At 29.5% G+C, this 27,081-nt stretch overlaps 1 protein-coding gene across 1 annotated transcript in view; it reads left to right on the top strand.

The window, feature by feature from the left end:
- Positions 1 to 27,081, top strand: part of LOC145245985 (AP-3 complex subunit sigma-1-like) — a 72,801-nt gene that overhangs the window by 30,768 nt on the left and 14,952 nt on the right. Inside the window, exons 3-5 of the mRNA XM_080107777.1 lie at positions 12,143 to 12,254; positions 21,513 to 21,584; positions 25,789 to 25,896. Coding sequence (XP_079963903.1) covers positions 12,143 to 12,254; positions 21,513 to 21,584; positions 25,789 to 25,896 — 292 coding nt within the window. The remainder of the gene's footprint in view (positions 1 to 12,142; positions 12,255 to 21,512; positions 21,585 to 25,788; positions 25,897 to 27,081) is intronic.

Raw genomic sequence — 27,081 nt, 5'->3', positions numbered from 1 at the left:
GAAATCAGTGACAATTTTTAATTTATTTAAATTTTATATCTAAACTAAATTACTTAAAAGATGGGTTTTATAATGTTTGCAATTAATTGAATTTTCGTGCTTCTTATTTAATAATTTATCTCTTTCTCTAAAAGTAAGTATAAATAATTTCTCATAAAGACATAGGTAGCAAGGCGAGTTTAAAGATGAGCAGGTTTTCGCTTTCTTTAAAATTTTCCAATTTACTATTGGGGAGTAACCTTGCTCTACTAGTTCATTGTAATATTTAGACAAGGAAGTTCTATTTTTGTACTCATTATTTTCAAAAGAGCACTTGTGACCTGTAAATCTTTCTTTAAAATTGTTATTTGTCATTCCTATGTAATATTTTTTTTCATTCGGATTTTCCTTAGTAGAAATAGTTGCTTGGTACACTACAGAAGTAATTTGACAATTTCCTTTAAGAGGGCATTTTGATTTAATTCTACAGTTACAACTTTCGGTAGCAATGGGTGTGCTATTTTTGTTTAATATTTTGTTATTATGTTTTTTAATTATTTTTTCAAGGTTTTCATTACAACTATAACTAAGTTTTATTGTATTTTTATTGAAAATTTTATGTAGTATGTTATTAATAGGGAAGTGCTTTTTAATTAAGTTTAAGAATTTCATTCCTAGATTTGTTTTAAGTTTCAGATTAAAAGGGGGATTGTACCACAGGATTTTTCTCTTACGGTTTCTATTTGTATTTGTGTTTGGGTGTGTTGGTTCTATGAACTCAATTTGGGTGTTTTTGTATCCACTATCCTTAAGGGCCCTGTTATAGAAATATTTATGTTTATTAAATGTTTCAAGATTGGAAGAATTGTCACTGATTCTTTTACTAATGGATTTGGGGATATGCTTAATGATGGATTTTGGGTGATTTGATAGCGGGTGTACATAAATTGGGTTTGAGTTTTCCTTCCTATATGGCATTCTACCAACCATATAGGAAGGAAAACTCAAACCCAATTTATGTACACCCGCTATCAAATCACCCAAAATCCATCATTAAGCATATCCCCAAATCCATTAGTAAAAGAATCAGTGACAATTCTTCCAATCTTGAAACATTTAATAAACATAAATATTTCTATAACAGGGCCCTTAAGGATAGTGGATACAAAAACACCCAAATTGAGTTCATAGAACCAACACACCCAAACACAAATACAAATAGAAACCGTAAGAGAAAAATCCTGTGGTACAATCCCCCTTTTAATCTGAAACTTAAAACAAATCTAGGAATGAAATTCTTAAACTTAATTAAAAAGCACTTCCCTATTAATAACATACTACATAAAATTTTCAATAAAAATACAATAAAACTTAGTTATAGTTGTAATGAAAACCTTGAAAAAATAATTAAAAAACATAATAACAAAATATTAAACAAAAATAGCACACCCATTGCTACCGAAAGTTGTAACTGTAGAATTAAATCAAAATGCCCTCTTAAAGGAAATTGTCAAATTACTTCTGTAGTGTACCAAGCAACTATTTCTACTAAGGAAAATCCGAATGAAAAAAAATATTACATAGGAATGACAAATAACAATTTTAAAGAAAGATTTACAGGTCACTAGTGCTCTTTTGAAAATAATGAGTACAAAAATAGAACTTCCTTGTCTAAATATTACAATGAACTAGTAGAGCAAGGTTACTCCCCAATAGTAAATTGGAAAATTTTAAAGAAAGCGAAAACCTGCTCATCTTTAAACTCGCCTTGCTACCTATGTCTTTATGAGAAATTATTTATACTTACTTTTAGAGAAAGAGATAAATTATTAAATAAGAAGCACGAAAATTCAATTAATTGCAAACATTATAAAACCCATCTTTTAAGTAATTTAGTTTAGATATAAAATTTAAATAAATTAAAAATTGTCACTGATTTCTATAATTTATTAATATTCTATTAATATACTTTCTCCTCTCCTGATTTCATTCTTTACTTCTCCTATCTTATATACATGTGTGTCTATGTGTATATGTATGTGTCTATGTATTTATTTTATGACCGTGTGTACTTAGATCTATATATTTCTATATTATTTGGTATACCCTCCCATGTTTATTCAATCCATTTGTATGTTTCTATGTGTGTATGCATCTATCTGTACCCTTGCCAAATTATTTGTATTCTTATGTATTTCTATATATATAATTTATATAAATTATACATATTTATGTGTGAGTATATATATGTGTGTGTGCGTTGTTGTGTATTAGTATATGATTGTGTGCATATATTTGTGTATTTTTTGTATGTATGTGTATACATAAGATATATATATATATATATATATATATATATATATATATATATATATATATATATATGCTTATTAGTATGTCGGTTGGTTCTCTGTGAGTATATACATATGTATCTTATTATTTTTAATTAGGGTACTATCTACCTGTGCGTCGCTATTTTTGAGTATTTCGTTGATTTAATTACCTCTTTTGCCTGAATATATTTATAGGTAAGTGTACTTGTATATGTGTTATTAGTAATCTGGTATTGAATGTATTATTTTGTGATTTAATATGACTTTATATCTATACTTAAATAGCTTAAACTTCCAACTTAATAGTATAGTTACACCTTTACTTATGTGCATGTATATGTATATATATATATATATATGTATATATATATATATGTGTGTATGTGTGTGTATATTTGGGTATATATATGTGTGTGTGTGGTTATATATCTATATATATATATATATATTTGTATTATATTCTTTTTATATACATAGATATTAGTAGTTTTTTATTTATAATTATTGGACCTATTTAATTTATTTAATCCCCTCTTATGTCTAAATATGTTATATTAAAAAGATAATAAATATTAATTTTATTCTGTTTTTATTATTATTATCATTATTATTATTATTATTATTATTATTATCATTACTATTATGTTTATTGTTATTAATAATAATTTTAATATTGTTTTATCATTATTTTCTTTTATTCATATATTTATCTAATAAAAACGCGAAAACTTTAAACTTATATCATTTAGCATAAAGGGCCTAATTAATGGTAGACGTATGTTTGAATTGCGTTGATTTTACTCGTGGACGTATGTAAGAGGATAAATATGATAGCCGAATACATTCACTGCCTTTTTTTGACACGTTAATTTCTGACGCTTGGATTGTATCTTATGTTTGTATTTGTAATAATATGTTTCATTACTGAATTGTATAATTGTTCATAAATTGGTTGACACGCAGATTTTTTCTTTTTCTTTTTCTATATACTGTCAAATTCTTACTTTCTCTCTTTCTCTATTTAACTAGATGTCATTATTCTTTCCTTTTCCTTCTAGTTCTTATTCTCTTTATTATAACCCTTTATTTCTTTTTTCTTTTCTTCTCCATATCATATATATGTATATATGTATATATATATGTATGTATATATGTATGTATGTATATATATATGTATGTATGTATATGTGTGTGTATGTGTGTGTATGTGTATATATATATATATATATATATATATATTTTCTCTCTTCTTTTTCTCTCTATTTTGTTTTCTCTATATTTTCTTTCTCTATTTCTGTCTCTATTCCTTTTTTCTTCTCAATCACTCTCTCCCCATTGTAATCTTTTAACTTTATTTAAATTGCCTCTCCCTTTTTACTTTTTTATTTAATTAAAGTCCTGTGTTTTAAGTTTTTTAACTCCAACTTCTAAAGAGTTCCTACCTAAAATAAAAATCCATTATTCATTGAACTTTTGAATAGTCAAGTCGCTGCCTGATGATATCTGTTGTTTGATTGAAACAAGTGGCTGTTTGTAGCAGCGGGATGTGAGCATGTTTATATAACAATAAACAAGTATTATCAGCTCTTTTTATTGAGCACTATCTAACAACCTCGTTGAATTCATTAGTCCATTACTTTTGAATATAAAAAAAAACCCGAGTATCGTCGCTCCATTACTGTTGAGCACTATTATACGCTGGATTTGTTTTTACCTAAACATGGAGAAAATTAACTTCCAAACATCCCTGAAAAATATTCCTACCACCACCAATCGGAATTACCAGATGACCCTCCTTCTAAAAACTGAGGAGCTACTTAGGAGAATGAAGTGGAAAGCTTTTTTCTTCCTGAGAAATTCAAATGACAACAAGAATAAGGATTACCATGGTTTCAAAAATCGAGATTCGGCACCACATATCGACCAATTGGATGCTTTTGAAGCAGACATTATGGACCTTATTAGAGGCCTGTCTTTCCATGGGAAAAAGAATCATTTTCAAAAACAGTTGGATTTTACCATTAAGAAAATCAACACCTCGGATTACCTTTACGTTAAAGCAGATAAGACGCAAAATTTCTACAAACTAACTACACATGAATATAACAAGCTTATTAAAGAAAATATTACAAAAAATTACAAAAAATCAAATATAGATATTTGCAAAAAAATTGACAAGGATAGTAAAGAAATAACTGACAAACTTAAAATTAGTAATAGAGTGGGAATTTTACAAAAAAAACAGTCATATATTTTGCTTAAAGACCATAAGATAAATTTTGAAAATAAACCTACAACTAGGTTAATTAATCCTACGAAACCCGAAATAGGTAAATTAAGTAAAAATATACTAGAAAGAGTTAACTATCAAATTAAATCAACATATAAGCTAAATCTATGGATTAACACAGCGGATACCATTAAATGGTTTTCCAATATACATAATAAAAAGAATTGTACTTTCTTACAATTCGATATTATGAATTACTATCCCTCCATATCTAAGGAACTATTCGAAGAGGTGATGGAGTTTGCTAAACTCCTGTCTGATATAAAAGACACTGAAACTGAAATTATACGGACATGTAGAAATACTACATTAATTAGTGGAAATGATCAGTGGTTGAAAAAAGATCAAAATGACCTGTTTGACATTTCCATGGGGTCTTTGGATTCGGCTGAAATGACAGACTTAGTAGGTCTATTCATACTATACAACTTAACCAAAGACATCAATGTCATGGATATAGGCTTGTATCGTGATGATGGACTGATGATCATTAAGGAATCCAACGGCCCTAAATGTGAAAGAACCAAAAAGATTATCTTAAATGAATTCCGTAGAATTAAATTAAAAGTGGATATTATATCAGATGTTAAAACTGTAAATTTTTTGGATGTGAACTTTGATTTAAGGAAAGGCATCTACCAACCATATAGGAAGGAAAACTCAAACCCAATTTATGTACACCCGCTATCAAATCACCCAAAATCCATCATTAAGCATATCCCCAAATCCATTAGTAAAAGAATCAGTGACAATTCTTCCAATCTTGAAACATTTAATAAACATAAATATTTCTATAACAGGGCCCTTAAGGATAGTGGATACAAAAACACCCAAATTGAGTTCATAGAACCAACACACCCAAACACAAATACAAATAGAAACCGTAAGAGAAAAATCCTGTGGTACAATCCCCCTTTTAATCTGAAACTTAAAACAAATCTAGGAATGAAATTCTTAAACTTAATTAAAAAGCACTTCCCTATTAATAACATACTATATAAAATTTTCAATAAAAATACAATAAAACTTAGTTATAGTTGTAATGAAAACCTTGAAAAAATAATTAAAAAACATAATAACAAAATATTAAACAAAAATAGCACACCCATTGCTACCGAAAGTTGTAACTGTAGAATTAAATCAAAATGCCCTCTTAAAGGAAATTGTCAAATTACTTCTGTAGTGTACCAAGCAACTATTTCTACTAAGGAAAATCCGAATGAAAAAAAATATTACATAGGAATGACAAATAACAATTTTAAAGAAAGATTTACAGGTCACAAGTGCTCTTTTGAAAATAATGAGTACAAAAATAGAACTTCCTTGTCTAAATATTACAATGAACTAGTAGAGCAAGGTTACTCCCCAATAGTAAATTGGAAAATTTTAAAGAAAGCGAAAACCTGCTCATCTTTAAACTCGCCTTGCTACCTATGTCTTTATGAGAAATTATTTATACTTACTTTTAGAGAAAGAGATAAATTATTAAATAAGAAGCACGAAAATTCAATTAATTGCAAACATTATAAAACCCATCTTTTAAGTAATTTAGTTTAGATATAAAATTTAAATAAATTAAAAATTGTCACTGATTTCTATAATTTATTAATATTCTATTAATATACTTTCTCCTCTCCTGATTTCATTCTTTACTTCTCCTATCTTATATACATGTGTGTCTATGTGTATATGTATGTGTCTATGTATTTATTTTATGACCGTGTGTACTTAGATCTATATATTTCTATATTATTTGGTATACCCTCCCATGTTTATTCAATCCATTTGTATGTTTCTATGTGTGTATGCATCTATCTGTACCCTTGCCAAATTATTTGTATTCTTATGTATTTCTATATATATAATTTATATAAATTATACATATTTATGTGTGAGTATATATATGTGTGTGTGCGTTGTTGTGTATTAGTATATGATTGTGTGCATATATTTGTGTATTTTTTGTATGTATGTGTATACATAAGATATATATATATATATATATATATATATATATATATATATATATATATATATATGCTTATTAGTATGTCGGTTGGTTCTCTGTGAGTATATACATATGTATCTTATTATTTTTAATTAGGGTACTATCTACCTGTGCGTCGCTATTTTTGAGTATTTCGTTGATTTAATTACCTCTTTTGCCTGAATATATTTATAGGTAAGTGTACTTGTATATGTGTTATTAGTAATCTGGTATTGAATGTATTATTTTGTGATTTAATATGACTTTATATCTATACTTAAATAGCTTAAACTTCCAACTTAATAGTATAGTTACACCTTTACTTATGTGCATGTATATGTATATATATATATATATATATGTATATATATATATATGTGTGTATGTGTGTGTATATTTGGGTATATATATGTGTGTGTGTGGTTATATATCTATATATATATATATATATTTGTATTATATTCTTTTTATATACATAAATATTAGTAGTTTTTTATTTATAATTATTGGACCTATTTAATTTATTTAATCCCCTCTTATGTCTAAATATGTTATATTAAAAAGATAATAAATATTAATTTTATTCTGTTTTTATTATTATTATCATTATTATTATTATTATTATTATTATTATTATTATTATCATTACTATTATGTTTATTGTTATTAATAATAATTTTAATATTGTTTTATCATTATTTTTTTCTTTTATTCATATATTTATCTAATAAAAACGCGAAAACTTTAAACTTATATCATTTAGCATAAAGGGCCTAATTAATGGTAGACGTATGTTTGAATTGCGTTGATTTTACTCGTGGACGTATGTAAGAGGATAAATATGATAGCCGAATACATTCACTGCCTTTTTTTGACACGTTAATTTCTGACGCTTGGATTGTATCTTATGTTTGTATTTGTAATAATATGTTTCATTACTGAATTGTATAATTGTTCATAAATTGGTTGACACGCAGATTTTTTCTTTTTCTTTTTCTATATACTGTCAAATTCTTACTTTCTCTCTTTCTCTATTTAACTAGATGTCATTATTCTTTCCTTTTCCTTCTAGTTCTTATTCTCTTTATTATAACCCTTTATTTCTTTTTTCTTTTCTTCTCCATATCATATATATGTATATATGTATATATATATGTATGTATATATGTATGTATGTATATATATATGTATGTATGTATATGTGTGTGTATGTGTGTGTATGTGTATATATATATATATATATATATATATATATATATATATTTTCTCTCTTCTTTTTCTCTCTATTTTGTTTTCTCTATATTTTCTTTCTCTATTTCTGTCTCTATTCCTTTTTTCTTCTCAATCACTCTCTCCCCATTGTAATCTTTTAACTTTATTTAAATTGCCTCTCCCTTTTTACTTTTTTATTTAATTAAAGTCCTGTGTTTTAAGTTTTTTAACTCCAACTTCTAAAGAGTTCCTACCTAAAATAAAAATCCATTATTCATTGAACTTTTGAATAGTCAAGTCGCTGCCTGATGATATCTGTTGTTTGATTGAAACAAGTGGCTGTTTGTAGCAGCGGGATGTGAGCATGTTTATATAACAATAAACAAATATATATATATATATATATATATATATATATGGTGCTAATGCACTTCTATTTTTTAATTGTATTTCCAAGTTTAATTAAAGTTTTATGTTTTTTTATTCAATTGTAAGGTTAAAGTATAGAATAAGTACAAAACACCCTCCCCTCCCTATGTTAAGAATGGCTTTTTAAATAATAACATTATTATTTCAGCACGGATCAATAAGTGCACTAGTACCATATATACACACACACACTAGCAGAGAGACCTGGCATTTGGCGAGTTGCATTTGAACACAGCTGCTATATTTAAGATATTTGATTATTATATGCTACTTCCATCCCAGGCAACGCCAAGTAAATTTTCTTTCAAATTTTGCATTTTTATTTGTTTGCAATTGCTTCAATGTCAAAAATGGGAGTTTTTTTTTGACATATGGATCTACCATTCGTTAGTTTGCAGTCAACCAAAAGTATAATACAAAAACAACATGGATCATAATGTCTGTGTGTAGTGGGGATAAACATATTCAGATATATTTTTTGGGGGGGGGGGTAAACTTAAATAATGGAAAATACTCCTGTTTTACTAAATAAAAATGATGTATAGATTTAAAACAGTAAAAAACATTCAAAATCATGTAGAAATTAATCCCAATAAGGTTTTGGTTTTCAGTTTCAAATATAAATGTGGGGAGGAGGAATTGAAGATATTATCACTTCGTATGCACCTTTGTCAATAAAAAAGTTGTATTAAAAGTTGTTGCTACATTTGTTCATAGTACCGCCATTTGTTTTTTACTTGTCTAATTTAGTTGGAGCCAAGCTAATAAAATTTGTGGGTGCAGGAGGGGTAAAATTGTAGGATGGGTAATAAATTTGAGGATTTTTTCGGGGGGGGGGAGTGTAGTTAAGCTCAAATGATGGAAAATACTTGTTTGACTAAATAAAAGTAATAACAAACAAAAATCTAAAACAGTTAAAAAAAAAAAAAAAGAAAAAAAAAGATGCTTAAAACATTCAAAGCCATATAGAAATTACTCCAATTTATTTTTTTGTTTTCTGTTTAAAATATAAATGTGAGGCTATATTATTTGGCAACCCATTCTTAGCATTAGAGGGAGGAAGCTTTATTAACTATTCTGTACTTTCACATAACCATTTAATAAACAAAATATACAGTAAAAATTGAATTTAACTTGAAAATCATATCTAAAAAATAGCACGTTTCGTAAACTGCAGAAATATTAAACAGATAAAAATATGAAAATGTAATTGCCCTAAAAAAAAAGAATCTACATTTTTAAAGAGTAGCAGCAGAGCCCCCACCCCCTCCAGCCATATATATAGTCTTGGAAGTTTTTTTAATGTTGAAAACTATATAAAAAAATATAAATGATTTTTTTAGTCCTTCATTGGAAAACTATTTTGCCAGTAAGTCAATTAATCTCCTACTATTGCTGAATTAGTTTACTTTCATGATTTCACAATAGTCCTAATATTATTTCAGCAATCATCAGTTGTTTACCATGAAACACTGTTTCAAGGATTTAAAAACAAATCTATATTAAATCATAGCTCTCCAGCAGTGTTGATCAAACACTTTCCTTAAACACGAGAACAAAAATGTCCCAAATATTAGATCTAGTTTTTTTGTTCCAGAGTAATTAGGCTTACTTATTTATGTTATTGAAAAAAATGTGTGTGTATATATATATATATATATATATATAGTGTGTGTGTGTTAATTTTTAGAGGCAGCAAACTTTAAGTTAAAATAAATCAAAGAAAAATATTTTTATTATTCAAATATGTCATTTATTCTAAAGATTAATTTTTTTTGCATTTATAATTTAAATACAATTTTGGGCATACTGGCACATATATGGCATAATCTAGAGGTCCAATTTTCACAAATTCTACGCATTAAATCGAACTGTATTTTGGCAATAACACATCAAATGTTGTCTTCCAAGTGGTGTATTGTGTTTGGTTTATCAGCATGTACATGAAATGTTACATATCCACAAATAATTCAATGAGGTTAAATCGTATACACAAGGTGGTTAGTTAACTGATCCATTTTGTGAAATTATTCTTTCATTTAATGTTTCAGTAAATTGATCGTAAATTTGCACAATTGCAAATTCTGTTCAGATATCAAATTGCCAAACCAAGCTGAACTTAAAATACCCTGTAGTTGCTAAATTTGCAATTAAAGAAAATAGAGTTGTTAATTTAAAGTTCACTGCCCTTAAAAAGACAATCTGTGTGTGTGTATATCTTGTTTATGTACAAAACACAAAAATTACAAAATTTTCAAACAACATCACTTATTGATATGTTGTGGACGTTGTTAATGCTGTCTACCACATTGACAAGGACAAAAGCAGTGGACAAACAACAATGAAAGAAACAATGAACCATGTGAATTTATTATCTGCGACTGGTACAAGACATATAAGAAAAGAACAGGAGAAGAGAAAATCTCCACATGTTCATACCAGATAATGTCCAGGTGAAAAGAGAGAGAGAAAAGGAAGTCAATACCACCATCTATTGGTTTAAAAATTCAACTCTGGAAGTAAGGGACGATGACTGTATATATCTCAAACTTGAAGGTGTTGTGCGTGTGTGTGTGGGTGTGTTGGTCAGCAAAGTTGGAATAGTAATTTGACAACATGTCTCTAGATATCAATTTTTAAATGAGAAAAATCTTTTTTAATTTTATCAACTTTGATTTCTTTTTCACAAAATTTACCGCAAAGGAAATATTTTTATTTCCATTTCTATGAAATATTTTTATTTTCATTTCTATGAAAGTTTTCCCATTCATCTCCATTGTTTTTATACGACAAACTGATTTAAACTCTATTCAACACATTTAGTATTAACCTTTTTGATTTTGTAAGAGCTTTTTTTTTTATATATATATATATATAAATGTCCAGAAACTTTTGCAAACGAAGACATTTTCAATGTAAATGTAAATTTGTATAGAAATTTATTTTTGAAATTCAAACATGCCAATTATTTAAAAAAAAAATCATTCAAACTCCCTCAAATAATTAGCATGATTTAAAATATTAGCATTTTTGTAGCAGTTATACTTTACCAGATCATTTGCAGCATGTGTTGATTGTAATTAGTTAAAATTAGTTTTAATAATTTTATAAAATGCCTTTAATACCAGTTTTGTTGAAAGCCACATTTAATTTGTTTTTCATGCTCTGCATGATCTGTATTTACACATAGCTTTTATTAATCAGGGTAATCCTGCTGCTTTTTTTTTTATTTTTTTTTTATTTAAGAGTTGGAAATAAACAAAGGAAACCACAAAGTCAAAAATGCGACTCTTTTAGAATATTGAAATTGATGTTCTGTAAAGTGTATTAAGAGGAAGGTGATATCAGAAAAAAAATGACAATCTATAGGGTAATTCTATATCAAATCATTGTGTTGCCCATTAGATAATCCTGAAAATATTACGTTTTTAAGTCTTGCTGTTTCCACTGACAGATAAGTAAACCCAAATTTATCACAAATTTCAAGTTTCATATTCATTCAAGTTAATTTGATGCATAGATAGAAAATTAAGTTACTTATGAGGTACAGCATAGCATGTTTTCAAGATATCAAATCAACGTTAAATAACACTAAATTGCAGTGCTAACAAGTGTTGATTTGATGTCTTAAAAACATGCTATGATGTACCTTATAAATAATTTCTAATTTTCTGTCTATGATGTAATTAAGCCATGAAAATCTTAACATTTTGTTATATTTAATCTTATAAATCTATTATTATTGTTAGTAACTTTTTCTATTAATATTCTGTGATGTATGCCTTCATATATCTTTCTTTTATTGTAGCTTTATTTACTTGTATTTTGAACATTCATTGTATGATATTGTTTTTATTTCTTTGAATATATACAGCTTGCTTCATTTGTCTCCCTTTCCTCAACTTTTTTCAGATTAATTGGTGGAGCGGATTTTAAGCTTATCTATCGGCATTATGCAACATTGTACTTTGTATTTTGTGTTGATTCCTCAGAAAGTGAATTGGGTATCTTGGACCTCATTCAGGTAGTTATTCTACTTTATTAACGAAATGTCTTTTTTTCTTCCCTTATGTTTGAATTAAACCATTTGTAATAAGTATTTTAGTAAGTTTATTTTATATTTTTGTGACAAAAGTTTGTATGCTTCTAAAAATGGTTAAAAACTGTTAATGTTAGTTCAAAATAAACATCAATTTCTCTCTTAAAAGTTAAGAAACAGAATATGAAAATGGATTTAACAATCATTAAATGAGTAAATGGATGAGATCTACACTTTTCTTTGTTATATCAAATTGTCATGATATCAAATTGTCATGATATCAAAATGTCATGATATCAAATTGTCATGATATCAAATTGTCATGATATCAAATTGTCATGATATCAAATTGTCATGATATCAAATTGTCATGATATCAAATTGTCATGATATCAAATTGTCATGATATCAAATTGTCATGATATCAAATTGTCATGATATCAAAATGTCATGATATCAAAATGTCATGATATCAAATTGTCATGATATCAAAATGTCATGATATCAAAATGTCATGATATCAAAATGTCATGATATCAAAATGTCATGATATCAAATTGTCATGATATCAAATTGTCATGATATCAAATTGTCATGATATCAAAATGTCATGATATCAAATTGTCATGATATCAAATTGTCATGATATCAAATTGTCATGATATCAAATTGTCATGATATCAAATTGTCATGATATCAAATTGTCATGATATCAAATTGTCATGATATCAAAATGTCATGATATCAAAATGTTTAGTAAATATGTTAGTCTATTTACTTTTTTTTACACTATAGTCTTCAACTCTCCCCTCTCCACCACCACCATTTAGACATTGCTATAACATAAAGGAATGGTAAGACACAGAGCTAGCTCCATGTACATGTTTTGCACTTGACAATAATGCAAAAAGTTCTCTGAAAGTATGAAGCAACCAGCCTAGTCTGTTTAAATTAATATTTCTAAATGTAAATGATATCTATTATTCATAGTCATTTATCATATATAGATTTCAGCCACAATAAGGATTACATATATGAGTGAGAAAGACAAAATGTTGCTTAATATAATTCTCTTTTAGATTTGACAAGAAAATAAATCCACAATAATTATTTTGAATTTACTTAACATTTTACAGTTTATGTGCAATTTTGAAATTCTTTTGTTTGTTGGACTGTAAATTCTTTTGTTGAACTGTTAAAAAATGTTAAGACAAAGTGTTTGACTGATTGAAATATATAAAGTGTGATCTTAAAACAGAAGCTACATTTTTTAATAGAATTTTATCATTTTTGTTATTTTTACAAATGATGGACATTAAATGTTTAAATGCTTTTTATTTTTTATAGAAAAGAAAGAATTATAATGTTCTCCAGTATAGTTGCAGAATTTGTTTTAATAATACAGAATGATAAGTAAAATAAAGCTAAAAAAAATATAATTTTATGAAGTAATAAAAATGGCTGACTTTGTTTCTAAGAAACCGAAAACACCTTAGATATTTTTATTTAATAAGTTATTGTTTATAAATAAATTATTTGTTATAAATGGTATTTTTATTTTACAAAGTAATTCTTTAAAATGTTTTTTTTCTAAGAAATCGAAATGCTTTCAAGTGGATGTAATCTTATTATCAGAGTTAATTTTTGTAAATGATGATTGGTCAAAATTTTATTTCATTTAAATGGCTTAATTGTTTTTTATGAAACTGAAACACATTTTATTGGAATTTAATCAATAAAGTAATTTTTGTAAATGAGTTATTAATTCTAAATATGAGTCTTTTTTTTCACTAAAATTCATTAAAATGGTGGATTGACCAAATGCCACTAATAATCTAAGTATTATTTAAAAATAACTGAAGTGAAATACAGTTTGTTTGGTTTTTTTGAAAAATAATTTTTTTGAAAGGAAAATTTTCTAGTCAGAATCAAATATGAATATGAATTTTTCTAATTGTGAATGTAATGAATATTTCTTTAATTAAAATAACATCTTTCATTTTCTTCCCAAATGAATGAAGCATTTTCATTGTTTTTTTTTTAAATAATGCAGATATTTTGGAGGGATAGTTAAGAACATTGAAAATAGAGACAAATTATTGAAGGCAATCATCAATAGAAATTTTAATTTTGTAATTTTTTATTTAGAAAGATCTTTTATAAAATTAGATGAAAAAAATAAATATAAAAGCAAAAGTATGAGATCATCATTTTCTTTAATTTTCTTTTATATTTTGATTGCAGAAATTCCCTCTGGACCAAAGTGACATAAGTTTGCAATTACAGATGCCTCATACAAATTTATTATGTCTAAACTATTATCCACCATCTTATGTAACTTTAGAGCGTCATTTCAGACACATTCGTTATAATAAAATCGTACATTGCATCCTAGGAGAAACATCATCTCGATTGCCAACATCTCTAGAGAAAGTAGTTCATACTAGCAGTTCAGCCCGGCTTTGCTTGGACCCTATGTACTGTTCATAACTTGCCCTACGTGTGAATACACTTTATATAAGATTTCAAATGTTTAGACCAAAATTTGTCTGAGTAATTTCGTAGAGACCACAGAGGTAAAATTTTTTAAACTTAGACCCCAATTTTGACCCGTTAACATTTATTATTTTGGTCTGAAATCAAAGCAAAAAGTTTTACCCATGTCCAAGTTACCTACATCTAAAATTTCAAGTGTTTAAACCCAAAATTAGCGGAGGAATTTGGTAGAATCTGCAAAGGTCAACTCTTTCAACTTTGACCTTTTGGCAGCCAAATTTTTACTTCAAAACTGATTAAAATGCTTGCCACATGTCTGAATACCCTTTATGTAAAATTTCAAATGTTTAGACCCAAAATTGGCTGAGTAGTTTGCTACACACCACAAAGGTTAAATGTTTTGAACTTTAATCCCTTGGTAGCTCAAATTTTCGAACTGAACAGATTAAAAAGCTTGCCCTATCTCTGAATACCCTTTATGCAAAATTTTAAATGTTTAGACCAAAAATTGGCTGAGTAATTTGGTAGAAACCGCAGAGGTCAAATTTATTTTAAATTTGACCCCAATTTTAACCCCTTAACATTTATTTTTTGGGGCTCAAATCAAATTAAAAAGTTTGATTCATGTCCAAGTAACCTACATCTAAAATTTCAAGTGTTTAGACCCAAAATTGATGGAGGAGTTTGGTAGAGTTTTCAAAGGTCAAATCATTGAACTTTAACCCTTTAACAGGCAAATTTCTGACTGAAAACCGATTATAAAGATTTTTCCGAATCTTAATACACCTAATGTCAAATCTTGAGTCTCTAGACAGAAAATTGATAGTTATTTGGTAGAGAAATGTACACAGACACATAATATACACACACACACAGATATTTTCACTTTTATAGATATATAAATTTTTCCCACTATATCTACAGTCCTCATAAGATATAGGCACATTATAACTATGTTTTCAATTATAACTATGTTTTCAAGGCCCCCTTCTTAACTGGCCCATATACTCATAGACACACCATTATCTTTCCATTCCCCGCTCTAAAAATAATAATCTCGCCCTCCAGAAATTCTCATTGGCTGAGCTATGCATATTCTCATATTACGGTATTCTATTCTTCTATGCATAAACGAACAGTTCTTATAATTAAAAAAAGTCACTGAGAAGCATTATTTGGCCTGGCGATGGGCCTGCGACAAAAAACACGACATCTGTTCTGATAACTATTGCAACTAAAACAAATAATATTTACTGATTATAAACATTTTACAAAATAACTTTTATGGAGAAACAAATACGAAAAACGTACATATATTCACATCTACAGTAAACTTCTTTTTTTTTTTTTTTTACATGGGGGTCACCACTTATCAAGGCCCGAAGGCCACTCAGGGATAAGGGTTATTGCGTGTACAGTAATCAATGAGATAGTATTGTAGTAGTCATTAGTATTGGAGGTTTTGATAGAGTGTCTTACTTAAGGGGGCGGTTTGTCAAGAGTTTGTTTATGTTGGACTTGAAAACGTCCAAGTTGTAGTCAGGTGGGAAACAGGCAAACGGCAGAGAGTTCCACTAGCGTGCAGTTCTAAGAAAGAAGCTTTGCTCATGGAATCTACGTTTGGATTTAGGCACAGATAAAGAGTGGGGAAAATTATTGACAGTAGTTTAAGCCAGACGGATGTTTCTCGTGAAAGATTGGCAAGGGGGGACGAGGGATTGGAGCTCAGACGAGCACTTGCCATTACACTTCTATTCTTATGTTCACTCCACTGTGCATTCATAGATACAATACACATCTTCCGTGTTTACATGCTTCAGACACACATTACACACGCAAGTAGATTTTATGTTTACTTTTTTGCAACACACTTATAACAAAAAATTATAAAAATATGTAAACTTTTTCAATCATTTGATTTTTTTTCATTTTTTTATCACACATCTTTGCAGATAACTAAGTTATTATCTACTTGTTTGCACAACCCTTATAATACAAACATATAAAACTATGTAAACTTTTTCCATCCATTGATTCTTTTTTTGTTGTTTTTTGTTTTTTTATCACATTTCTTTGCAAATGTTTAGATTTTTTCCAATTTGTGTTTACGTAACTCAGACCTACTGGCATGTTTGAAAGTTAGGGTCTTACCGATTTTTATCACCCAATTACCTATATTATAGCTTGAACGTATATTACATTAATTAGGGAACCAAATTTGGTGGAGTACTTGATTTTTATTTCTTTTACGAACTGATTCTCGAAATAGCGCACACATTAACTTTTTTTTAATGTTGAGGTGGCGTATAGATTTGTACTTTGGGTCCAACTCCACAATTTTCTTTGGACTGATGCCTTTTATAGATTTTCCACCATGCAGATTACGAAAATCGCATTCAAATTTTGTGGAGACAAGAACTTACACAGATATAAATACCTGTATCATGCACTGTAATTCACCGGCTGCTAGGTTTGTATGCACGCATAATAAACACGTCTACTTCTCTCCTACCGACACTGCTCCCCTATTTTTTTTTTTTTTTAAGCAGTTGCAGTCAGCTATGCTCACAACAATCAATACAGTTAAATTTGGGGAATTATTCCCCCCCCCCCCAAGAAGGTTGTCTACTTCGAATACCGTCCTTTACATGGGAATGTTGGGAGTGAGCTCAAAGAAGTGCAGTGGAAAAAGTCGTAATTGTTCTGTTTTAAACGTTCAAAAAAACACATAAAACTAGAATTTAATTTACTACTATTGGTGGAAGAGTTGAAAAGAAGAGGAAGACTTGAACAACAAACGGAAACAGCTAGGACTGCTGCGACTGATTTTGATCACTCTAAACATTCCATATACAGTGAGAATTCCTAATCTCTAAATCTTCTGTTTATACTTTCTATCATTATTCGAATGGACCAGTTTTTTGTACTTTTATTTATCCATACTGATTTACAAATTTCCTTAATTACTTTTTGTACATTCAAAAAGTACCTGCATGTTATCGGCCCAAACCATCACTACTCGCCAGTGAAAGCCAGATTATTTCATTTCAGCCATGGCCGCCAGTGTCTGCATTTCTTTAGGAACGTGGTGGCCACCAACAACCATAGTTTACTTTTTTGCTAGGGGGTGGGCTTCCACCAGGCAATGCCAGTTAACGAGTCCTGCTAGTACTATATATTATTTTTATTATTATATTTGATTACTAGCGGGGGTACCCGGCGTTGCCTGAGTGTTTGTTTCCGGGACGGGGGGGGGGGGAGTTTTAAAAAATGTTATGGTAGGTAAGTAGGAAGGATCAAACCCGGAGTCATGAGTAAAAGTAGGAAAATAAAGTGTGAAAAAAAACAAAAAAAAAAACATCTGCAACGTTAACAGTTCGGCCACCAAGAAAAGTCCATTCCAGTTGTTTAGGAAAAAAAAAAAAAAACGACTACGGTAGGTCGGCGCGAACGTGAAAATATAATGTGAATTGTCCAGCACGCTAACCACTACGCCACAGAGCACTGCAGCTTAGTTTAGTGATTTTAAATAACTTCACATGAAAGAACTACGAAGCCAAACCGGTGTTCTCTTCTGAACTGTTCCTTGTGAACGATCCCCAAATGGTGTTAAGTGGTGGCAGGGGGAGGAGGAATTTATTAGAGAGAAAATATTTTACCACTTCCATTGATCTTAACCGATTTTGGCCGTGACTTCTCAGCAGAAAAAGTATAGAAATCTAAGATTATCGAGGAATTTGAGAAATAATAAGCCTATAACACACCTCAGATATTGTTCTGCCGTTTGTGCATATTATATTTGCATGAAATATCTTGATTTTTAATCCTATTAATGTCAAAATCAGACGGGAAAAAATGAGTTCATTTTATTTATATAGAGATTAAAAAAAAAAATGAAATAAAAAAATTATTGCATTATGGTCTTCCATCATTAACTTAAATTTTAGCTGCTCTATTTGAAATTGTGAAAGTACTCTAGAGTTTTGTTTTTAACTTGTTTTTCATATAGAAATAACAAAATTGGATTGGCAGCACATGTGCATTAAGCAAAATCCTTTGCAATGATCCTGAAATTTATTCGTTATCTTTCAAAAATACTTGGAATATATAAAAATTTTAAACAAAAGCTTTCATTTTTTTATTTAGAAAATAAATATAAATAAATTTATAAATAAATATAAATAAATTTATAAATAAATGCTTAAAAAAAAAAATTTAATGAAATAAAAATTATTAAAAAGCCTTTTAAATTATCTCCCCTACACTAAATGTTGACCATACCTGACGTAAACATAAGAAAATTGATGTTTTAATCAAAACCTTCATTCTTTGATATAAAGAATTGTGAATTTCAATTTCAATCCATAAGAATAGAAAATGGATTCTATCTATCTATCTATATAGCTATAAAAGTGACCGTGTCTGTGTGTGTATCTGTGTACATTTTCCTACGCAATAACTCTGCCAATTTTCAGTCTACAGACTCGAAATTTGATATACAGGGTACTGAGATTTAGGAAATCCATTTTCGGCCAGAAATTTGACTGTTAAGGAGTCAGAGTTCAACAATTTGACCTTTGAGAACTCTACCAAACTCCTCCGCCAATTTTGGGTATAAACAATTGAAATTTTAGATATAGATTCCCTGGACATGGATCTAACTTAATAACTTGATTTGAGCCCCAAACAATAAATGTTAAGGGATCATAATATGGGTCAAATTAAAAAAATTGGCCGCTTTTTTTTTGCTCAACATACACCTCCAAACACCCAGGCAACGCTGGGCTGAAATGCTAGTCTATCTATCTATATATCTATAAAAGTGAACATATCTGTGGGTGTGTCTTTGTGTACATTTCCCTACGCAATAACTCTGTCAATTTTCAGTCTACAGACTCGAAATTTTATATACGAGGTACTGAGATTTGGGAAAATCTTTGTAATCGGGTTTTTGGCCGGAAATTTGGCTGTTAAGGGGTCAAAGTTCAACGATTTGACCTTTGAGAACTCTACCAAACTCCTCCAACAATTTTGGGTCTAAACACTTGAAATTTTAGATATAGATTCCTTGGACATGGATCTAACTTAATAACTTGATTTGAGTCCAAAACAAATGTTAAGAGGTCATAATAGGGGTCAAAGTTAAAACAAATTTATCGCTTTTTTTTTTTTTCTCAACATACACCTCCAAACCACCCAGGCAACGCTGGGCTGAAATGCTAGTATATCTATAAAAGTGAAATTGTCTGCATGTGTGTACATGTACATTTCCCTACCAAACTACTCTGTCAATTTTCAGTCTACAGACTCGAGATTTGACAAAAGGGGTATTGAGAGTTGGAAAAATCTTTTTGCTTGGTTTTTGGCTAGAAATTTGGCTGACAAGGTGTCAAAGTTCGATGATTTGATCTTTGAAAACTAGCAAATTCCTCTGCAAATTTTGAGTCTAAACACTTGAAGTTTTAGATGTAGGTTACTTGGACATGGATCAAACTTTTTAATTTGATTTTATAAAAAAACAAAAAAATGAATGTTAAGAGGTCAAAATTGGGGTCAAAAGTTAAAAAAAAAAATTTGACCTCTGCAGTTTCTACCAAATTACTCAGTCAATTTTTGATCTATACATTTTAAATTTTACAAACATATGGCAAACTTTTTTTACAAGATTTTGGCCAAAACTTTGGCTGCTAAGGAGTCAAAGTTCAAAAGATTTGACCTTTGCAATCTCTAGCAAACTATTCAGCCAATTTTGGGTCTAGACATTTGAAATTTTACATAAAGGGTATTCAGACATACAGCAGTCTTTTTAATCAGTTTTTGGGAAAAAATTTGGCTGCCAAGAGGTCAAAGTTGAAAGAGTTGACCTTTGCAAAGATATATATATCTTTGATAGAATAGTCATTACTGACCAACAGTGGCACTCTTCATGAATTGTCACTATTGAGTTTGGTTCTGCACCATTCTGAGCAACCAAGCCATGCTAATTATGTGTATGGGGAATCCTATATCTGCCATCACATTCCAGAGGACTTCTTGTACCATTGTGTCGAAAGTTTTTCTATAATTGATGAAACACAGATAAACATCTGTTCCTATCTCCCTGTTCTTCTCAGTTGTCATTTTTAGGTTGAGTATTTGGTCTCTAGTTTTTTTCCCTGGTCTGAAACCTGCCTGTTCCCCTACTATTTCGGCACTTGTTCTGCATCCGATTTGCTTTAAGATATATATATATATATATATATATATATATATATATATATATATATATATATATATATACATATTACATATGATAATGTACAAGTATCAGAGAAATGAATAGTGTATGAATCCTGATATACATTTGTCTGGAAGGAGAAAAGATATTAGTGAAATTCAGAAAGATTGAGGCTTTAAAAGAATACAGTGTTTCTGATGTCAACAATTAATGCAAGCAGTTTATTCCATGCTTCAGCAAATTTGAGCATAAGAAAATGTTTCTGAAATTCATAGGCATGTTTACATGTGTTAAATATGTTTTAGTTAAAAAAAAAAATGGTTGATAATTTTGTGGGTGTATACTAAGTCAGTTGTTAGATGTTGGAGATTTAATGAATCCAAGCCCTGGAAAGCTTACTTGCACATTTCCGAATGATTTCCAGGCAATAAATGCACTGGACAAGATAATCATTCTATATTAATGATGTGTATTCTTACATTCATAATAGTTTTATTTTTTTTTTTAATTAAAAAATTTTTTCTTTTTAGGTATTTGTGGAAACACTTGACAAATGTTTTGAAAATGTCTGTGAACTTGATTTGATATTCCATGTAGATAAGGTAAGCCATTTGAGCATAATGTCAGTTTTTTTTTTTTTTTTTTTTTTTTTTTTTGAAATGGGCATCAAAAATGTCAAAGAGAAATGTTAACATTCTTCAAATACATTCAATAAAGCTTTAGAAAAAATTCTTTTCATACCACAAAATTTATTTTTAGTTCAGGTTTTTCTCAAATATGTTTTTTCTTTTTTATTGCGGGGAGAGGTGGGTGATTGCAGATAAAATGAAAATGTACTGCCTTGTACAGGTATTGAACTCACAGCCTTCAGATTGAGATTTTTTTCTGTTTAATATTCTCACCCTCCTCAGCATTATCACTATTATATAAAAATCACTTTGTGTGTGTGAGTTCCTCATAGTTGGTGAAACAGCTGAGCTTATCTTTTGCAAATTTCACACAAAGCTAATTTATGGTTTTTTTTTTTGTTTTTTTTAAAGACATAAATTAGCTTTTGAGGCCATTCGAGGATAATGGTTAATGAGTGTACAGTAGTCAATGGGAAAATATTGTAGTAATCATTAGTATTAGAAATATGGTAAATTGGATTACTTAAGGGGATGGTTCATCAAGAATTTGTTTATGTTGGACTTGAAGACAACTAAATTGTAGTCAGGTAAATGGAACAGAGTTCCACAAGCATACACTTCTAAGAAAGACGCTTGTTTATGAAATCTATGTTTAGGTTTAGGCACAGATAAAGAGTGGGGGAAATTATTGATAGTGTTTTCAGCTAGACAAGTGTTTTTCATGAAAGTTTGGCGAGGTTGGACCATAGAGCACTTTCCATGAAAATAAAAATAAAGCAGAGACAGGCTCGTAACATCTCTTCTGTGGAAAAGATGTTGCTGGGAAGAGAAAAGGGCATCCCTTACTAGGCTACAAAGTCTATTTTGAACTTTGTCAAGGCAGGATAAGGTCTTTCTCATGCCCGTATGTGGCAACAATATTCCATCCTTGGATGTACCTGGCTCTTATACAGGTAGAAAATTGCATCAGCAATGAGATATCTACTGGATCAATAGAAGGATCCCACCATTTTGCCAGCAACTCTGGGAATGGATTTGATGTATGTGTTCCATTTCAGATCAGGAGTAAAGGTCAAGCCTAGAAGCTCGTCAAAACATGGCACCTCCCCAAGCCGAGAGACATTCATTTCAATTGATGCCAGACAGGGACCAGCGCGTTGATGATGTAAAGATAGAAGCTTAGTTTTAGATACATTAAAAGTAACCAGCCACCTCTTTCCCCATAGTACTATGTGCTCCAGATCAGAGGAAAGAGAATCAGAGAGAACTTGATCATTTACGGTCTTTGATGTGTTGTCATAGATGGTATTGTCTTCAGCATAAATATCTACGAATGATCCTAGGATGTGATTTGGAAAATCATTGATGTAGATCAAGAAGAGAGTTGGGCCCAGAATGGACCCCTAACTCCAGCATTAATACCATGAGCTTCTGATTTCTGCCCATTAACCACTACTATTATAAACCTATCAGAGAGAAATGATTTAATAATTGAGAAGACATTTCCAGCTATACCGTAGCTGGAAATTTTGTGAAGTAGACCTTTATGCCATACCTTATGTCTGGCAGTGTTCTTAGATATGTTTTGTACAGAAATTCATCCGAAAATCGAAAAAATCCGATCTTAAAAATAGTTTTTCTCTTTTATAGATAATAAAGAATAATTTTTACAGGGGAATTTTTTACGTTACACCGGCTATGGGAGATAATAAAATTTCAGCAAATCATTTCTTCTTTAAAACAGATTTATTACAATCTGGAGATCTAGCTTAGTGATAGAGCATTTGACTACAGATCAAATGATCCCCTGTTCAAGCCCTGGTGTACCTCACCATTTTATTTTAACTTTTTCTTATTAATGGGTTCAATTTTAAATAAAAGAGGTACCATTTAAAATCGCTGCAAATCATTTTCTTTGTTTGCATATTTTACAACTAAACATTAATCAGAAGTGACTTTTCCAGGGTATTCATTGTTAAGCCCAAATATCAGCTGATGTGATATTTTAAACAAACACAGACAAAATTTGATGAACAACATTATCATTATTTTTTAATTATAATAATCAATAGAAGATTGATTCTATAATAATACATACTGCATAAAATAAAATATCATGTTTAAGCATATTGTACAACTGGGAAATGCCGGGCTGCCAGCTGGTGGATGAATAAAAATATCTACAGGCACATATCTCGCCATTAGTATATTCAATGATTGTTTTTGTAGCTTATCAATATAAACATATTGATATAAATTCAGATTTTGTAACTATTTCAACATCTTCAGTTATCATTTTCTTACCAGTCATTAACTCAATTTGTATTTTCTTCAAATAATTTCTGTAATAGCAATTCATCAGTTTTTCTTCAAAGCTATTGTCATTGTTAAATGATCTGCAAGTTTTAGATGAAAAATAAAATGCCACACTTTTAATTGAATTGTATATTTTACAGCATATTACAGGATGGAACGATAAATTTGTCACCTTAAAGAAAACAACACAACTTTATTTTAAAACTTTTATTGAAAAAGCAATTCAGGTAACTCGATTATATAGTAGAACTGACTATTCAATGTAGGCGCCTTCAACCTCAATCACCGCCTTGATACGGGTCTGGAACTGGGAGCATGTCTTTTCCACAAGTGCCAGTGGGAGCTCAACAAATACTTGACGGATGGTCGCGATCAGTTCGGTTTTGGTGTTGTGGGAGGTCATGTTGATGCTGTTCTTGATGTATGACCAAACAAAGTAGTCCAGCGGGTTCAGGTTGGGGGAGGTGAGAGAAAGGTACAAAGTCGTAGCACTCCTTCTGAAGCCAAGACTGAGTTTCTTTGGACTTGTGGGTCAGCGCCGAATCCGCTGTCACACGCAGAGTCTGCCAGTGGCCACCTGATTACACCAGGGGATCACCACACTCTTCAGCGCATCTAGGTTCACTTTAGTGTTGACTTTCAAACTGACTTTGAAGATGTGAGGTGGCACAATGTGGCCCTCACTTGAAACCACACCAAAGATCATAACAATGGCCAGAAACTTTGTTGCCTTCAAGCATTAAACCACCCGGATTTACATTTTGAGGGTGCTGGTAATGGTCCTGTTGTCATAATTTGGATCGGTAGAGAGCATGAGTTGTACAGCAGCACATCTCCGATCTTGCTTGTTGAACATTGTGTCAGTTTCAGACATGATAGAATGGTCCTATATTGCTCTTGTGATTTGTGCACAACTGGCCAACTATTGATGGTCTGCAACAAAAATAGAAAACCGGTTTTCATCAAACAGAAATTTTCTTTTCTAGAGCGACAATTTTATCTTTCCACACTGTATTATCAATTGTTGCATTATATTTTTAAAATAATTAATGAAATTTCTAAACATGGAAAGCACTTTTTTTAATATCTCTCCTCTCACGAGAAATTCATTAGCAAGAAAAAAATCTACCACACAATCAGATTTTCTTTTTAATAAAATAATATATGTTTTGGAATTGTTTTAGATAAAGGTTGATAATTTGGATTATTTGGACGTTATTTTCATAACGTTTTAGCTGATGTGACCTCTGACCTTTTTGAGGTGCATCTTTTAGAACTGGAGTTTTGCTTGAAAAAATACACCTGAAGAAAGTCAGGTTACATTAGTCAAAGTGTTGTAAATATAGCAACCAAGATGAGAATAATACAAATGATCCAAACAATATAGAATGTGTTAATCATTGGTTAATCATTGGTTAATCATTGGTTAATCATTGGTTAATCATTGTTGATGTTTAATCAGTTTAAAACTAGTAAATCATGAAAAAAAAAAATCATTTAAAAAAAAAATTAATGAATTCAGAAATAACAATAAAAGGATGAATTTATATATATTTTTTTAGTTTATCTGACAAAATATATTTAGGTGTATTTGATCCGTTAATCATATTTTGAGATGAAATTATTGATTAATTTGAGAGAATCTATTTTTGTATTGAACAAATTTTTCATTCAAATTATGTTAACCAAAGAGTTTGGTTTATTTTTAATCTTTTCATTATTCTAATTTTGAAGTTGATTTTTTTGTATTTTCATAGTAAATATCTTTTGCAAATCTTTCATTTTTCATATCATTGTGAATGTTTTTGTTACTGAACCTTTTTACAACTACATAAACCGTTACAAAACTATTATTTTGCAGGTCCATTACATATTGTCCGAACTAGTCATGGGTGGTATGGTGTTGGAGACAAACATGTCGGAAATTCTAACTCGGATTGATGAACAGAACAAACTGGAAAAGACAGAGGTAAGACCACTTAGACTTCGGGGTTTTTCATGATTCAGAAAAAATATTTCTGAATAAATAACAAATACATTGGTTTTTCCTTACATTTATTCTGAAATATACAGTTAACAAAGAAAAAATCTGAAATAATATTTGCATAAATTTTAAAAACGTATCCATATAAAATGTTATGTATCAATTTCTAGTATTTACTTTAAACAGTACTCAGTATGTGAGTAGAGCTAAGTAGTAAGTTAGAAAAATATATTTATGGCAATTAAGCTACCCAGAGACATTCCCATAGGGAATCAGTAGGCTAAAATGCATGGAATTTGTGTTACCGAGTGTTTTTATATATACACATGGTGTTTAGTCTAGTTAACTAACAAATCAGATTTATTGTGATTCTCTCTCATGGGTTAGTGTTTCTATTAGTCAATGGCAGGGCTTCTCTCAAACAAAGGTTCGACTGACTTTTGCTTCCTGTTCAATTGTTCTGTTTTGTATAGGAGTGATACACTCATTTTTTTTCTTTTTTTTTTTTTTATTGAATGTGCCGAATTAATAGGTGACCTTATTTTAACATGTGAGTACTTTTTCTATTTCTATTTTAGGTGTTAGTTTAGTCTTTTATTTAATTATTTTATTTTTCATATGTATTGTTATCCAAATGTCAATTTTATTCTGTGCATACATTTGTTTGCTATTTCACTTCTACAGTTTAATGGTTTTTTTTGGGGGGGGAGGGGTGAACATTAAAGTTTTTAAATTTCTCATTCAGACACATAAGTAGTCTAAATTCTACATGTACTGGTCTGTCTTATTATTTTCCACTCAATTACTGGCGAGTGTCCACTTTCTTTGAACTCTCAGTAATGGGTAGCTAATGCTGTTTTTATTCAGTATTTTTTGTTATTGAATGTTCTTTTATGGCTGTAATATCTGATTTTAAAATCCAATGAGGTCATGCCCACATAGTTCTTCTTGTTATTAATGTTTTCTTTGGCAAATATTGAGTGTTGATAAACACTGTTTTGATTAAACAATTAACAAGACAAGCAACATTTACAACACAGCTGTAAAAAATTGTAGGTAGGAAAATATCAGAATTAAATATAAGCAACAGAGCATCAATAATTATAATAAAATTAAAAATAGAAGAAAAACAGAAGGAAAGCAGAACAAAAAAGGTAAAAGTTAGTCAAA

The sequence above is a fragment of the Euprymna scolopes genome, chromosome 23 (genome assembly GCF_053919585.1).
Source record: "Euprymna scolopes isolate OS-2025 chromosome 23, ASM5391958v1, whole genome shotgun sequence".
In the NCBI taxonomy this organism is placed as follows: domain Eukaryota; kingdom Metazoa; phylum Mollusca; class Cephalopoda; order Sepiida; family Sepiolidae; genus Euprymna; species Euprymna scolopes.
The sequence above is the reverse complement of the archived record's forward strand: the minus strand, read 5'-3'. Positions and strand labels throughout refer to the sequence as shown.